The sequence below is a fragment of the Lepisma saccharinum genome, chromosome 7 (assembly GCF_977018435.1).
Source record: "Lepisma saccharinum chromosome 7, izLepSacc3.1, whole genome shotgun sequence".
NCBI lineage: Eukaryota > Metazoa > Arthropoda > Insecta > Zygentoma > Lepismatidae > Lepisma > Lepisma saccharinum.
Window position 1 is genome coordinate 91,563,476 of NC_139235.1, and position 17,518 is coordinate 91,580,993.

At 38.7% G+C, this 17,518-nt stretch overlaps 2 protein-coding genes across 2 annotated transcripts in view; both read left to right on the plus strand.

Moving 5' to 3' along the window:
* Positions 1-6,924, plus strand: part of LOC145990011 (pre-rRNA 2'-O-ribose RNA methyltransferase FTSJ3) — a 57,985-nt gene extending 51,061 nt beyond the window's left edge. Inside the window, exons 13-14 of the mRNA XM_083125604.1 lie at positions 864-1,051; positions 6,682-6,924. Coding sequence (XP_082981730.1) covers positions 864-1,051; positions 6,682-6,868 — 375 coding nt within the window. The 3' untranslated portion in view covers positions 6,869-6,924. The remainder of the gene's footprint in view (positions 1-863; positions 1,052-6,681) is intronic.
* A 9,815-nt stretch (positions 6,925-16,739) lies between these two features.
* The window catches only part of LOC145990012 (gametogenetin-binding protein 2-like), a 41,550-nt gene continuing 40,771 nt past the window's right edge, over positions 16,740-17,518 (plus strand). Inside the window, exon 1 of the mRNA XM_083125605.1 lies at positions 16,740-16,986. Within this exon, the coding sequence (XP_082981731.1) occupies positions 16,897-16,986 (90 nt within the window). The 5' untranslated portion in view covers positions 16,740-16,896. The remainder of the gene's footprint in view (positions 16,987-17,518) is intronic.

A 17,518-nucleotide genomic window follows, 5' to 3' on the forward strand; every position in this document is an offset into this window, starting at 1 on the left:
TCCACAAGAATACTATTTCCTGTAGCAAACATTAGTCTTTTAGTTTCATCTACAATGAAAGGTTTCAAATGTTGCCATCTCAGCCAGTAATAAACAATACCTGGTGTTTTCTTTCAGTTTCAGTGTTGGATGATTTCAGGCACGATTTGTTTGGCTTGTATGTGTTCCTGTGCTACGACTGACCGGATAATTGTAAAATACTGTCAGTTTTCGTTGTCTCAAGCTTACATATTTCGAAAATTCAATTTTTAAAAAAAGCACATTCAAACGAAAATCAATATGTGCATGTTAATACAAACTATATTCATGTGTGTATGGGGGAAGGGGTATGATGAACGACTTTGGGGGATGCATCTAAGGTGTGGGGGGGCACCCCTGATCTACAGTATAGTTGTATACTCTCTGCTGGTGCTCAAAGCTACGTTGCCACATCAACGATTTCTGGACTTACAATTAGTCTGATACCTTTTTGGAGAAATATAACTGAAATATAATCTCTGGTTTTCGAGAAATTATATTGTTAAATGCTGCCAAATGGCACTGCGACAGGTGAAATCACAGCCATCTACAATAGGGTAAATATTGTGTAAAAGTATGTGCCAGAGAGAGAGAGAGAGTATGGGTAAAAAAATCATTATATGATTTCAAATGTGTGTTGTAATCATGTTGTTTTTGCTCTCGTCAACCCCCCTCCCCCCCCCCCCCCGCAATATTTTTTTTGTGCATTCTCTATGATGAACTTGAGTTAAGTCTTGATTCCACTTTCTCATTTCCCTAATCAACCATGTTAGTGACAATAGAATCTTCATTGTACAGTTTTCCATGGTGTTCTGGAAAGGTAAATAATTTCTTTTTATTAACAGGATTTGATACTGGAATATAAAAACAAATTGAAGGAAATAAATACAAGATCCATGAAAAAGGTAATTGAGGCGAAAGCTAGGAAAAAGAAGAGGCTCGTTAAACGTCTAGAGAATGCAAAGGAGAAAGCCTCTGGGATAATGGAGAACCTCGATATATCCCAGAGGGAGAAGGCCAGGCAACTCAAACAGTAAGTAGTATTCTGTCTACACTATGCAAAAATAGTTATAATTCAAGCTAAAATGACTGAACATGTTCAGTGTGAGATGGTACATCAGAGGTGAGGGTGGCCCTTAACTCAATGATGTCACAAAAGCCCCCAGCCCTAGCTCCAAGTTTCCCCAAAAATTCAACACTCGTAATGCTGAAAATGCTGATTGGAGGGATACAGAAGAGGAATTTATCGAACCCCCCCCCCAAAAAAAAAAAAAAAAAATTACAGTGTAACCTCGATTTCACGTTCTTTAGGGAACCAAGCTGAAGAAACCTAAACTGCGGGAAAATGTAAAATCTAGGAAAGTTTTCTAACATTTGGCTATGGTGGGACCAAGAAGATTGAACATATAAAGCGGGAAAATGTAAAATCGGGGCTCCACTGTATATTCTATGTACAAAACAACATACAAAATAAAGTGAAATATGTTTAGTCTTGGGATATGCACTTATTTATAGTCCCACTCAACTTAACTAGAATTCCAGGTGTAGAAGTATACACATTAAGAGTCTATTATGGTCATCCAGTAGTACTATGGTACACTTCTTGTGCCACCCTCGTATGTAGACATACGACTCAAACTTTTAAAACTACGACTTGTTCTTAATTTTTCAAGAACATACCCTTCCTACATGTACTTTACCAAGGTGATCTGATTTTATTTACCAATCTGTGCTAAATATAATTACACTTTATAATGCTGATTTTGTTTTAGGTCAAAAGTAGGTAAAAATGTATCATTATTACCTGGTTACTTCAGCTGTTGGGGGTAGTTGGTTCCATGAGTTTAACGACACTATTTAACATGACCAGTACACCCCAGAATTCCCCCTTTCTGGAAGGAGAGACAATCGTGTACATGTAACAATAATATGTTCATTTGAGTACTTATATTCATAGAACTAAAAGGTGCTCGGTGAACTAATCAACATGTTTATTATGCTGTAAAAATTACATATTAGCTACCAACATGCAACGTATGTCTACTTACAGCTGTTATTTTGGTTTAGAAAGATTATCCCACTATTTGTGCCTGTAAATTTGTATTTTGTATCACAATCTCAATATGCTCAAATGCATTTTACAATAAATGCAGGTAAACTTTCAAACTGCCTTATCCTATGATAAAAACAGGACACTTATAAAAATGATCCTATCAGCTTATATATACATGTCTAATTATGGCAGTATTACAGCTTAACGAAATTCAAAGGTCTTTTGATGAGTAGGTATACACCCAGCAAATCCTCTTAGTACAAAATATCTATGCCAATCATGAGCACTTCCATATATGGACATATGACCTTGACAGGAGTTAAAATATAGAAAATATACCTTCCCACAATACAAATCTGGGATATGAATAACGTCCGTTCATAACTATTCCCAAATTCTACCTTTCCATATGATTTCAACTTGTTTTACATTCATATTACAAGAAAAATCAATTTTTCTTAACAATGCCGTCCGCTGCCATCGTGCTCGGATTACGTTGACCGGAACGATAGTTTCAAGCTTTTCTCACGACACACGGTGCACTTGCTAGCATGCTTTGAAAATCAATTGCATATTAGGTAGATCTACCGTACCAGTACGACAACATGAGCTCATGCAACACTATATGAAGAAAGCCTGCTTATCTGCATGGCACGGTGGGGAGATCAGAACCAGTCACTTATCATACCTTATTCTTTCATCCATTACAAACGTCCAGCTGGCGCAGCGAATATTCCGCGTCCGTCAAAACATTCTCCCGACATTCATAGTCGAAAGGCAATCCACAGAAATAATCCACATGTTGCATGAACGCAAAAATCAAAGGATTTGTACCTTTGAATATCAATTGCGAAACACCTTCTTCACCGTCATTATTGCGGGAACCTCACCCTTTCTTTTTTCTCTCTTCCACAACATGTTTGTCCAAAGTTTTTCAAAGCGAATGCTTTTGAAAGCACTATTAACATTTGTGTGTGCACTAAGGAACCCTGTGTTTTCACAACCTATATAATTCTAATTATCAACTTTTTGTAATAGCATGGAGTGTAACGTACAGTATATTTTATTGCCTAATTTGACATGTACAAATTGCAGAACCCGGTCATATCAAGATCCTACTGAAATGTCCCATTGCATATGCCCACACAAAGCCTTCTGGGTTTATACTTTTAAAAATGAGACACTTTAAACTCAGGGCAAAATATACTACAGTGAAGCTTAATTAACAATGAAAGTGATCTTATCATTTAAATAACAGCCAGGTGAGACGTAATTTGAGAACTTTCGGTTTATTTACGTAGAATGGCCAGTGCCACCTATCGATCTTTTCTGGTATTAACGTAAGCAGCGATGACTTCATTCAGCATTTACACTCCACCTATCGTGAATTCTCTTAACTTTATGTACATATGGTCTTTGGATGTGAAATTTTTGTGACACCATTAAGCCTTGTTTCCATGGTATGAAAAACTCAATATGCTGACCAAGGCAGAAATTTATTTTATTATAAAACATATACTAAACGTAACGTTATGCAAAGCAAAGATATGCAAAGTGCTTAGGAAAGCGGGCATTAAAACTTACAGGAAGGTAGAGAGAAGCATCTTAAGAAAAGCGAAGAATGCAAACAAGAAAAAGGAAAACAGAGAAGAGTAAGAGGAAGGGATTATCTATGAAGTGAAATGTAAAGAATGTCAGAGTGTGTACATAGGAGAAACGAAAAAGAGGCTGAAAGACAGGTTGAAACAACATAGGGATGATGTATGACTTAAGAGAGAGAGAAATGCAATATGTAGAGTCCAGCGCAGATAATTCTGCCGTGCAATGCGCGACAGAACTAAAGAAGCAGTGTTGCTAATGGAGCAGATAGAAAAATCGCTGCGGTGCGCCGAAGCACAGCTGTTACGTACAACAATAAAATTAGAGAATTCAGGTCTATCTAACGTTGAGTTTTAAACGTCATGCATTATACCAGGACTAGGATTAATATGTACTAACAAGTGACTATGTATGTAGCTACATACATATGGACTAAAAATTCGCAAAATATGAACTAACACATAAGTAAAATTACCAAAAATGCTGCAAAGAAGACTTCTTCATACGATTCCTTATTTGAGTGATTTCAAACAAAATAAAAAAATATATATATTATTTTTCATTGCATTAATGCACTGGTGGCGTTCTAACTTTTCACTCCCAAAACCCGTATACACTGGTATGGAACTGCAACGGCAGATAATAACATGCCAACGTGTTAAACCGCTACAATTGCACCATAACACTCCTCCTGAAGCAGTATTATTATTTCCTCTCTGAGATCGGCGACAGTCGGTTGCCTTTGTTGTACATTTACAAAGGATGCCGGCTTCCACAACAATAACAAGTACATATACTGCCACTAGACGATAAGCTGCGCGGCTTTTTCTTTTGTTATGAACCAGGGCCGGCGCTAGTCATTTTGCCTCCCTGGGAGGTGGCGGCAGATGCCGCTCTATTTCGACCCCCCCGGTCATTACGCAGCAACGGAAAATTGAAAATCAATATATTCCTAACTAAAACATCAAAATATAAAATAAATAATGAGACTTCTTATGCTATTTCAATACTATTCAGCGCAAAAGAATATCTCGCTCGATCACAGTTTTCAATAGGCTTATTTTTTTCTTCTCTTCAAATTTTGCCGCTCTGGGCGATGGGACGGTTCGCCCTCCCCTTCCGCCGGCCCTGCTATGAACTTGGTCACCCATCAAAGCATGGCAATTTTAACACAGAAAACAATATGTATCGCATTAAGCAGCAAAAATGACAGCCTCCTCTATGCAATTTCTACAAGAACACGTGCCGGAGCCAGAGTTGAAATGATGTTGGAGCCACATAATTTATTTATTTTGAATAATTCCAAAATTATGAAATATGAACAATTTGTTGCTGCTGTTCGCTGTTCTCTTGCCAAAATGCTTTATTGGGATGCTAACACCATGACTGGCTTCCTCCTTCATGAACTCGTGCACGTTGCTTAGAATTTCCCGAGCTTGGCTATGCAAGGTTTTTGATTTCAACTTCGACAGAACTGGAGGCATTATGGAATTTAACGTTCATCAGCAAACACACACTTTTACATAAACACACGCAATACACGCACACAACGTCAAACCGGTCAAATACTTAGTATAAAATAAAAATATGGTGCTTCCAATCCAACAAAACTCACCGCCACTTTACCTGCTTTCCCCTTCCGTGACAGAAATAGTGCTTCATTATTACAGTTGGCAACACTAGTTACTAGCTAGCCAATGAACATGCACTGCATAAAAGAAGCAACGACTCCGCCGTGCTATATTGCCACATTGCCGTCCCTGCTGACCGGTGGGAACCGCGAGCTGGAGCGCTGTTCAATTGTTTTCAATGAAGTTTGCGCGAGTGTGTCCAGGAATGGAATGACAATATGGCAACAATAGCGAAGGTTTTCGAGCAGGGTAGAACACGTGATGCTAAGAGAGAGGGAGACGAAACGAAAATACGTTTCTACGCAACGGCAAATTTACGTGTGTGGCACTCTAAACACACGAGAGAAACAGGACATGCATAGAGTGGGATGAGGCTAAGCAAATAGGAAGGGAGAAGAGAATACTAGTGAGAAAATGGAAGGAGGCCAAGGAAATAGAGAAGAAAGGTGAAGACACAATGAACTGGAATGGGGGACTGAAGGTAAACAAAGAATGGAAGAAGGTGTTAGAAAGAGTGGAAAGGACAAGAGAGAAAGAGGAGAGAAGAAGGAAGAAGAATGAAGGAAAAATAGCATTAGATAAAGAGTCCAACCACATTCCAGATGAAAGAAAATGTTTAGCTAAATCAGGTGCAAGTACAGTTGACAAGGGAAAGCCACCTGCTAGAATGTTCCACAACAACTTTCTAATAGTCTGGAGGGGAGTAATTTTTGTGTATATATATCGTCCTGTTTTGTACCTTGTTACATTTGTACTTGGTGCAGAGTCTGAAGAAGACCTTGCTAGAAGGTTGAAACGTTACGTTTAGTTTGTTTTATAATAAAAGAAAATTTTATCTTAATCTTCCGGCATATGTGTAAATACAGTATGATAAATGAACCTTGTGACAATACTCGTCATGAGTGCTTGATGTATGAGGTGGCCTCCAAAGTTCTGTGTGTGGTATTACAGAACATTTAAATACCCCCTCCACAACAAACAGTACGGATATTCACAAACAGAAAAATCCATAAAAACTTGTGAAACTAATTTTGCCCCTTGGTGGTTATGCAGACAGACACCCCCCATCTCAAATTATCAACAAACACAGAACAAGTCATGGATTATATTCTTCAAATAACTGAGCATAAAAGGGAGACAACTTAAAGAAAGCCCATAACATGCACTAATGCCCTTTGTACAGTCATGGACACTTCTAGGTTGTAGTGACCCCCATTGAAAGTAAATGGGGTTGCTACAACCCAGGAGTGTCCATGACTGTACACCCTATCCCTCCTGGAGGGTTATGCAATGCCTAGCTGATAGTAATTTTGATGGATGTATTTATTGATGACCTTGAATAGTGTTGAGTGGAACTTTGATGTCATTTTTTTTTTGCAGATTGTACAAGAAAGCAGCAGAGAAGAAAAAGAAAGTTCAGTATATTGTGGCAAGGAAGTTCAGTGCAGCAAAAAGGGTTAGCAGACCCCGTGGAATGAAAGGACCATACAGAGTCGTTGATCCAAGAATGAAGAAGGACAAGGACCGAAAAGCTGAGAAGAAAACAAAGAAGGGAAAGAAGAAATAGTTCCATCTTCCCCACACTTTTATTGTTTGTAAATAAATGATTGACAACTAACAATAGTATGTAGTTCAAGTTCATTTTATTTCTTCTTTATGCAGCTGTAGGTTTTTTTTGGAACCTGTATTGTAAGAATTATTATTGTTCATATTCTATCACAGGGCCTTCCGAATGGCGTAGTGGTAACATCATTGTCTTGCAATCAAGGTACCCCGAGTTTGGTACTTGGTGGAGGCATATAGTAGTTCAGATCCCACTGTAAACTGTAGGTCCAGTCTCAATTAGCCTAACTGTACATAAAGTGGACTTAAAACAAACTTCAATATGTTATTACTTCCCTTTTTTTTTGTCAGAAAATTCAAAACAAAATTTCTATAAATAGCTGTACAATATATTCAAGAACAAGTAGTATTTTAATGAATGAAGATGTATGCACCATCTGCATGAACTTGATTTGAATCCAACTGTTGAGATGTAAGGAGCAATACATAGGAATAGCCAAATATCTGTACAATGAATGCATGTCTGCTAGGAGTGAGTACACCTTTAAACATTTGAGGTTATTATTTTTAAATAACAAAAAAGTAGAGATTTGATGATTTGGGGGTCGTTCGCAATTGTTTGTGGACCATTAATTCTAGTTGTCTTGAAGTTATTTATGTACCTTCATCTTTGGCAATTACTGTGGTTGCAGTTGACATTCCCATTAGTAGCATTATTTTTGTCCCTGTATGTTCGTCTTCCTAATTCGATTTTTGTTCTAGCTTCCAACATTCAAAGTTAATGTTTTCAGTAACATTGAGATCAAAGTCAAATAGAAGGTACCGGTACTTGCATTAGGAAGAGGGATTGCCATTTACATGCAAAACATAATATGTTTAAATACATATATATGAATTTGTATATATATATATTTTAAATTTTATTAATTATTAGTTCGTCCACCTCCGTGGCCATGCTGTCTTAGGTGGGACGGCATGGGTTCAGTCTCTGGGTTCTCATCCTGTGTATAGGACCGGTGGCAACCCACCATCGTGAGGAAATTTGGGAGCTATGAGTGAGTATCGTAAACTGGTGTCTGAAGTCTTCTACAACGGCTGGGGATTCGACGTGCCTACTACACATCAACCCATTACTAGTGGAAGATTTCCACACCTCTAGGTAGGATTGTGAGAGGGAGACTAACAGTCGGGAGATCAGCCTAGTTCCTTCAAGGGCTGTCGAGCCATGGGTTATTTATTTATTATACAACGTATTTATAATTAGTAGTTGAAAAATGTTCTGATAGAGGACTCTTCTTTGGTAACTGAAGTTAGGTGATGTGACATGGAGAGACATCCTCCGAGCTCATTAAAGTATCACACATTCACTTTTGGTTCATCTGGATCAGGGATTGCCAAACTGTCGATCACAAGCTCACAGAGATAGTTGCAGTGGCTCATGAATGGTTGATTAAAATATGCTATACACTGTATCTGCAGACCACTTAATATTTAAGAAACAATAAGAGAAATCCTCCAATACGCTAGTCATTCTAAGTACAAATAAACATAACAAATTATGGGAGTACTAACCACTAAATTTAAAAAAGAAAATATCACTCCTGCGTCAATGATGCCCATCCATCAATATCAATTTCCAACCTCCCTGATAGTAATAATGTCATCACCTTGTATTCAAGGGGTCTCTGGTTCGATACCCAGTGTGTAACCAATTTTTTGTGCCACCATCCTTCAGAAAGAAAAAAAAGAATGAATAAGCAGGCTCCTCTCTGGGCAAAAGTGGAATGTCCAAGATACGTTCTATCGGAGCAAACTGTTTGAAGGAGATTGTCTCCGAAAGCAGGAAATCGTTAACAATTTTCGGCAGTCTGTTTGGCAGAAATTGTGGTTACCATTCAAAATTGTTATTCCTTTAGACACCTTTATTGTTTGAACTTGCAAAAAATAACAACTGCTAGGAACTGTAGTGCTGTATCTACGAAATAAGATACCTTTTGAACTAAATGACAGTCATGAAATACGTTTTTCAAATGATCGTATTTGCAAAAAGTGACTTTTATAATGTATTCAGGTTATTCAAAAAGGAGCTTCCTGGTTTCGTCATTTTATTGTGGAGGAGAACTTTGGTGGAACACACTCATTATATTGGTGTATGTCTGTGCCTGATATCCACAAGTTTTTATTCTAATTGTCCTGCACACAGCTGGTTCCACACTTCGCTGCTAAAGCTCTTTTCCAGTGAAGACGGGCACCCTATAAGCTGTCAAAGAAAGAGGAAATCTGAGAAGCGACCAACCCAGAGTGATAAGAAATGCAGCAGCCAGTAGAACGAGGTTCATGTAGTATTTTTTCTGCTGCGTCGTGTGTGTGTGTGTGTGCGGCGTAATCCCTTCTCCCCACTTCCCTTGCCAGAATTATGACCGGCTACCGTAAGAGTGGAAAAGACCTTTAGGAGCATGCAATGCAACATGGTGGCATCTGGAGAGTAGTCAAGAGATGCTTTTGGACAGTTCTCCAGGCAGTTGAGTTGAAGCTTTCGACTTGCCTGATTTGTTGATTTCAGTGTTTCATTGGAAAGCTTCATGGACCCAGTCCACACACTTGTTGAGGTACTTAGATTGCACTGTCTGTCTAATTAAAAGTATCATTCTACTGTATCTTAAAGTTCTTATGGGGTGAAGAATTATAAGAATACAATCCCCTCCGTATTTGCAAACCTGAAAGTATCTCAATGTCTTGAGGTGATCTCTGGTCTAGGCATAAGTGTTTTTTTTTTTCGAGTCATGATAAATTGGATTGTTTGAATATGACTGGGATTAATTATTAACATGAAACGGCAAGTGGAGATTCTTTTCCAATGAAAAAGGGTGCCAGACCAAAACACATGTCAAGCCATTGAGAAAAGGCAGTCCAAGCAAAATGTCTTCTCTTGGAAACCAACCTTCAGAAAAAACAAAACCTTCCAAACCTAAGGAACATGAAAAGCTGTATGTGTTGCTTGGGCCATTTTCATATGGTTGCACAGTTTTATTGGGAACAAATTTATTGAGTCAAGTATCATTTCATAGGTTTCCAAAGGACATAAGAGAGAAGAAATCTGTGAATACGATACAAAGAAAAGATCGGCACCTGACTCATTAGTCATTGGTATGACTTGCTTTTTGTTACAAGCATGGAGATCATTTATGTGTGATTTTGTGGTGAAAACTTCTGAATTTCAGACTGAAGCAACAAGTGAGTAGTCAACAGTGGGGATTCACAGAACTGACAAGAGAGACCAGCCCTTTTAATCCATAAACAAGTATTTGCTGCACATATGTGAGTAACAGCCCAAAACGACACACTGCATGTCATTGAGCAACATGTGTCCCTGGGAAACCAACCGTCAGAAATAAACTAAACCTTCCAAACCAAAGCAACGTGACAAGCTTCATGTGTTGCTTGGAGTGGGCAGTTTTTTTTTTTCAATCATGAAACATAATTTGGTTTTCTCACATGCCAGGAGCCGGGTGAATGGTTTGCCTAGATGGAAGGGACCTGTGTAGCTTGCTACTTGTGTGTGAAATTGCCCATTTTGCTTGTAGCTTCAGTCTGAAAGCTCCCTTATTGTTTGAAGTAAATTCATGCAGGAAAAAGTGGCATATCTTATCATAGGATCTCCCCAAACTTCTCCAGTTCAAAGGCAAAGTTGTTATAGTGCGCGTCAAATCTCCTGCATATGGCGATAGCCAATAGCAGCGCACTGCAGCGGTGCCATGTCGAAATCTCACACGGAAAGAGACAGCGTGGTCGAGCGAAACGCCTTGTCACGGAGAGCACGGAACATTAGATAATATAACATATAATAAACTTAATGGGAGAAAAGAACATACCTGATTAGGGACTGCATAATTCTTTCAATATTCTCAAGGTGGAAGTTGTAGAGCCTTTGTAAGATATTTTGTCCCGTAAAGAGTACGTTATCTTTTTGGTAGTAGAAAATTCGCCACGATCGTAAATTTCAAAGACTGTTCTACGAACTACGTCTTTTCAAAGTCATCTAAATTTGTCGTTCTTTTCGGTATGTTAATGTGCTTTCTAGTCTAGGTTATTGAAACATTGGAGCAGGCCCCGATCCACATTGTTTTGCCCCTGAACATATCCGAGAAACGGTAGCTTGATTCACACCACACGCTTGAGCTGTTAGATCCTGGCACTTCTTAAAGTCAATTTTACTTCTTTGTTCGTCACTCAAACACTTTTTTTAAAAAAAAATTATACACCTGAAAAATCACCTGTCGTGCCTGGCTTCGTACAACACTGTATTTTTCCCTCTTCTCTCGCCATCACTACCACTTGGTTTACTCAACAACATGCTGCACACACCCACTAAACACATGAAAAAAAAAAAAAAAAAACAATGACGGTATCCTCTTCGTCAACTTCTTCTGCCATCACTGGGAACGAACGTGCCCTGTTCCCTTAGCTAATCGGAAAGTTTCAGAATGCAACAGGAACGAAGGGAGAGCAAAAAGGATACAATTAAAAATACGTTTATAATAACATTGCTTCTACAGAGGGAATGGTATAAGCTACAATCACGCTTGTTTTTCGTGCATACTCGCAAATTCATTATCTTTCCATCTGTTGAACTACTGACACTTGAAATAATCTATTTATATCCGAGCGCCAGGTACACGATTTAGTAGCGAGGTGAAACAGCTTCTGAACTAGGCAACGCCGCACGTCCGTGATTCGCTGGTGCTGTTCAGTCGTTCAAGGCCATATGCAGGAGATTTGACGCGCACTCTAGTGCATACATTTAACCAGCATATGTATCTGTCTGTCACTACTTCTGCAGATTTGTTGACCAGGCTCCACTTTAGAACCATGTTGCTTGCTTGCTTGCTTGACAGGGGTGGCATGAAGGGGTGCTTGCACACCTCGTTCAGCACCCCTTATCCAAAACCTATATTGTACCAAAAAATATTACCTCTTACAGTCATATTATGTCGTCGTATTGAGGGCCGAATGTTAGGTACTGAAATGAGACTACTATCATTATTTACAACAGGCAAGCATTGATCCTACTCTCAATGAGATTCCACATTTATTTTCCTGTACTGTAAGTTCAGCGGGCCTCGTCTTTATTTACTTAGATTTGTTGTTTGTGTCTGTCTGTATTTTTCGATAAATGTATATAGCTCAGCCAGGCTCACTGTCAGTTGTATTTTTTTTCCTCTGCACTGTTGATACACGGTTTTGTTGTTGAATTGCTTTCAAGTATCATCAGGTCATTATTGGAAAATTATTTAACCGAAGTTTTATCGTGACTGTAAGTTTCCTTCTTGATTCGTTCTATTTGTTCTAGAAACGTACCATTTCAGACTTTTTCAAAGACTGTTACGAAGATACCAAATGTTATAATTCATTATTGGGCACAGTGCAGCCCAGGGGATTTTAACCAAGAAGTTGCTGTGCACTTATAGTTTCATCCTGACACCACAGCATCTGGGCAGACAAAAGGTAGGCTATGCATTATGTAAAATCAAAAGAAGGGTAACAAAGCAACCGAACATTTTCAGAAAAGTGAAGCAGTGAATTGATAATTACATAGAAGTGACTACATGATTCCGTATTTATTGTGTTATTTTATTTTTCAAATTGCAGAACCTTAGGTTGCATACTACCGATTTATTTCCTTTACCCAAAGCATGCAAACTGAACACTCAGCAGTTGTTGTTAATTATACAACGTATTTGAAATTTGATTAATAATAACTGAATTGCGTACCTCAACTACTTGTACCTTGTAATCAAGGGATCGTGGGTTTGATACCCAGTGGAGGCACATAGTGGTTCGGATCACATTTTAGACTGTAGGCCCAGTCACGATTAGCCTATCAAGTAGACTTAAAACAATGGATGTCAATCTAAAAGTGTACATTTCGGTCAAGGTCATTTATGTTAATAATTATAAGAACGTTGCAGGAACATGGTAACTTGAAACTGAAGATTTTTCTTTTAGAGAGAGTGAGCAATGCTATTAGAGGGGAGGGGGGATATTCCTTTCCCTGAAAAAATGCCTTGCTTGCCTCTCTATAGAAAAAATCCTCCAGTTCTTCATATATGCCATTGGCCTCCCTTGAACAATTTGTTCTTTTCAAATTTCCAAACGTTGTCGTGCTAAAATCAGGCAAAAATGAAGCGAGTCTTTAGTATTCTTCAGTTTCATTAGAACATTATCATAGATGCCTAATAAATGTTAATTGTTTTCTTTATTTTCAACGTCACACCCCCAGGTGATTAATCCTGGCACCGCCGCTGTTGCTTGATAACATTCCATTTCACTTTTACATTTATAAAATAATTGTATTAATCAACTTTTGTATTCTTTGAGTTCACCATGTGTGTGTGCGAGATGCTTGTGTATATCCTGCATATACGAGGCGCATCCAGAAAGTAAGTTTCCCTATTTTTTTTAAAAAAAAAAAACCAACAGTTTCAGGAAACCATTTATTGGCAACAGGTACAGCAAAGGTAGCTATTTTTCAACATAGCAACCACCAGAATTGAGACACTTGTCGTATCGTGGTATCAACTTTTGGATCCCACTGTCGTAGAACTCTGCCGCCTGTGAATGAAACCAGCGTGTGACAGACGTCTTCAGCTCTTCGTCGTTGCCAAAACGCTCACCGGACAGGAATTTCTTGAGGTGCAAGAAAACGTGAAAATCGCTGGGAGCCAGATCAGGACTAAGGTGGATGATCAAACAACTCCCAGCCAAATTCCGTCAAAACAGCTGCTGTGCGCCGAGCCGTATGTGGACGAGCATTGTCATGGAGGAGTACAACACCTGCAGTAAGCATGGCACGTCGTAATTTCCTTAGTTTCTCACAGTAATGGTCAGCGTTCACAGCAAAATGCCCTTCCTGTCCCAAAACACGGTGCACATCACTTTCTGTACCGACAGAATTTCTTCTTGACCGGAGATCCACTATGCCGCCAATGCATTGACTGCTGCTTGGTTTCAGGGGTGAAGTGCGAAATCCACGTCTCATCGCCCGTGACGATCCTGTCGAGGAAATCATCGCCGTCATCATGGTACCGTTGCAGGAATGTCAGTGCTGCTCCTGAACGTTTCATTTTGTGTTCGGGTGTCAGGTTTCTCGGCACCCACCTGGCACACAATTTTTTGAACAGCAGGCGCTGCGTGACAATCTCATGCAACACGGATCGCGATATTTGCGGAAAAAGGCTACTCAACTCCGTAATCGGGAAGCGACGGTTCTCTACGTTGCACTGCCGCACCAGCTCATCAGTGACGAGGGACGGACGCCCACTGCGCTCTTCATTATGGACACTTTGACGACCTTCCGAAAACTGCCAACACCAGCGACGCACAATCTGCTTACTCATAATGTTCGGCCCATAGACCCAGTGATGTGCCGTAGACTATAAGTTTACGTCTACATGCGTTGTCTACACGTAATCTACGCGTAGATTACATTGGGTTGTAGTTTACATAGACTACGTAGACAATCTAAAGTGCATTAAAATTAATTTTCAAGGCTTTCATGAAAGAAAAGTGACATTTTCAACTATACTAGTTCCTAACGAAATGAAAAGAACCCTATTTACAACAAAATTTCTCTTCTCTTCTTATCAACTATGGAAGAAGATAAATAGTATGCATAACACAACAACAGATGGCAGTCGTGAGGCAAGAGTGGTCTTTTCCCCATAAATCACTAGAATATTTCCTATATTAGGTTTCTTCCTATGTGAGAAATTGTTCGAATTTGGAAGAAAGAGTATGAAAAGTTATCCTTACACATCAGCAACTGATACGCAGTATAATTTTATTTTAAATTCACGTCGCCCTTTGCTAATTTATCACCTTTCGTCATGTTGTTTACATAGATTACCTAATCTACGTGTATAAAATAGTCTACGTGTAGAATGTAGACTATCGTTGTTTACGCGTAGACGCACATCACTGCATAGACCTCACAGAGCTGACGATGAATGTCAATTGGCGCAATGCTTTGTGCATTCAGGAACTTTATCACCGACCGAACCTCGCATTGGGCGGGAGAAGGAATACGAGTTTCCATTTCGGACCACTGCTGCCTCGCTACTGGCATGCGGCGGGAGAAGGAATACGAGCTTCCACTTCGAACCACTGCTGCCTCGCTACTGGGGCCGGGCGGGATCTGTCCGTCTGGCATATGATTGATACGTCTTAGCTCTGCTGCGCATGCGCAATTTACACGGCTCATTATGTTTACTTTCACGGGAAAAAAATAGAGAAACTTACTTTCTGGATTCGCCTCGTATAACCGGTGGTCACAAAGACCCCTGCTTTTTTAATAACCTGCATCGAATTTGATTATCCAAAGGATATAGCAAATCTACTCCTTCATGGTAAAGCTCTAAAATATGCCTTTCTGACTGTCGCAAAAATGCTGAAGATAATTGATCATATCTTACTTCATATGCTGAAAATGGGTATCTACTGAAAACAAAGTATCAGAATCAGTGGCGACGATTGGGATCCAAAACCGGAGGGAGCAAGGACAATATATTTTTTGGCAGTGTCTGCTGCCACGTTCTTTTTCTGCTGGAATCTCAAAAAAGATGCGCGTGGCAGTAGACTCGGTCTTAGTTTTATCGTGATTTCATCATGCTATGTATGCAATTACGTCTGTAACACATACTGTGAAGTTGTAGCGATTACTTTCACAAAAATGTTTTAAGATTAGCTCCCTCAGCATTCTTCTAATAATAAACCTAAATGTTCTCATAGTTAGGTTCTGTTAGCATTAAAATAATATCGCTAAATGCTTTCTAAAGAAAAAGATTCTAAATTGCCTGTACATTCATTCCCACTAATCATAAACTTGCATTTCTCTCGTCTTAATCTGTTCTTAAGATTTGTAACATCCTCTTAGCAGACGAATTACGTGGCAGCAGCAAATTTGACGCTTATTCTTACTGCTGACACGTGCGTGGCAGCAGACTCGGCCATATTTTTTTGACCACTGATCAAAATAAGCTTTCTGCTTTTTGTAACTTGCTTGAAACTATGACAATTTCCAGGGGTGACGGACCGGTTTGAACCCCTCCCTCCAGACGCTTATTATTTATAGGAAGTGTGCGTGACTCTTTTTGGTCATGACGGGAAATTTTTTAATTCCGACATCCGAAATTTTCTCTCACTAGAAATTCTTACACCGTTTTACACGACAGTTTCCCTTGGTGTGATTGTTTTTGCATTTCTGGAATAAAAACTTCCGATAAGTTTTAGACAATTACATTGCAGCAAAGATAGAAAATTAACCACTTCTAAACATGATCATTTGAAATTTCCTGACTGTCAGAATGGTAATATTCCACCCTGATACTGATGCTATTTACTACGTACAGTGGGATCCATGAGTATTATTGTGCAAATTGTCCATGAATATTTTCATTAATGTTTCTCATACATCCTATGTGTTTTTAAGCGATGGATTTTTATGTATGCTGGTGCAGAAGTTGTCAACAGCTTGTTTTGGGTTTTATTTTAATTCTTGAAGCTCTTATTGGGTCAAATAAAGTGCACTAACATGGTGATGGGCAATTTGCACGGTAATACTCATGGATACCACTGTACCAACTTTTCGGGACCCCGCACAACCCTACTCATTTTTCTTATTGTGAGGAGTAAAATATGTATGAGGCTGATCTTCACATAACATATCATTATTATCCGCTGACTAAATAAATAAATTCTTTAAAATACACGAAATTTTGCAAATAGTTCACAAGTGGAAACACGGAAAAGAAATCTGGCAAATTCATAAGTTTCTTGCAAAATACATTGTTGCAACTTGGCAACATTGTTGAGCCACAAATGGCTGAGAGGGACACGTTGAAGTGATTTTTCTGTTTTGTGATATTAGTGAATAATTTATAATGTCTATTGAGATATTATAATTCCTTCACGCATGTGAATCTGTTTATATTTTCAAGTTTATAAATAGAATTGTCGAGAGAACACGATCGAAGAATGGCGAAATTAGTTGATGTGTATAGGACTGAAAAACATACCACCCTTATGAGAAGGCAGTTACCTCTCGTGGTGGATGATAATTTGACCGTAAGTTTATAAACAATGCGATTTGTAATGATATTGGCAGGATGTATTTATCAGTGATTATATCCCTTTTCTTAAATAGTGTATGAAATTGATGTTCTTTTTCAGGTAATTGATCCGCCATGTTAGTACTAATTGTGTCAAAAGAGAGATTTTGACTTTAATCTTTTTATGAAGGAGAATTTTTAATTTGCAAAATAATAATCTCTAATTTATAGTAAAAAGTAAACAAGTTACTTATATTGACAGGGCAGAAGTTGGTAAAGACAATTCGTGAAATATTTCCAAATATTGGCGGTGGTCGTAATTAGGACAGAATGTTTGTGTGACAGCTGTGAGACCGATGTTTGCATACATGTGTGAAACGATGATATATAGTCAAAAATAAAACATGAAAATGTTTGTTTGTCAAGTATGGTTTTAGTAATTATATCCGAAATAACAAATTACATGAATCTCAATTTACATTTTTTAAAATTCTGTACGTATTTCAGACACTCGAGTAAATATTTTGAGTTACTGCAAACTTAACACA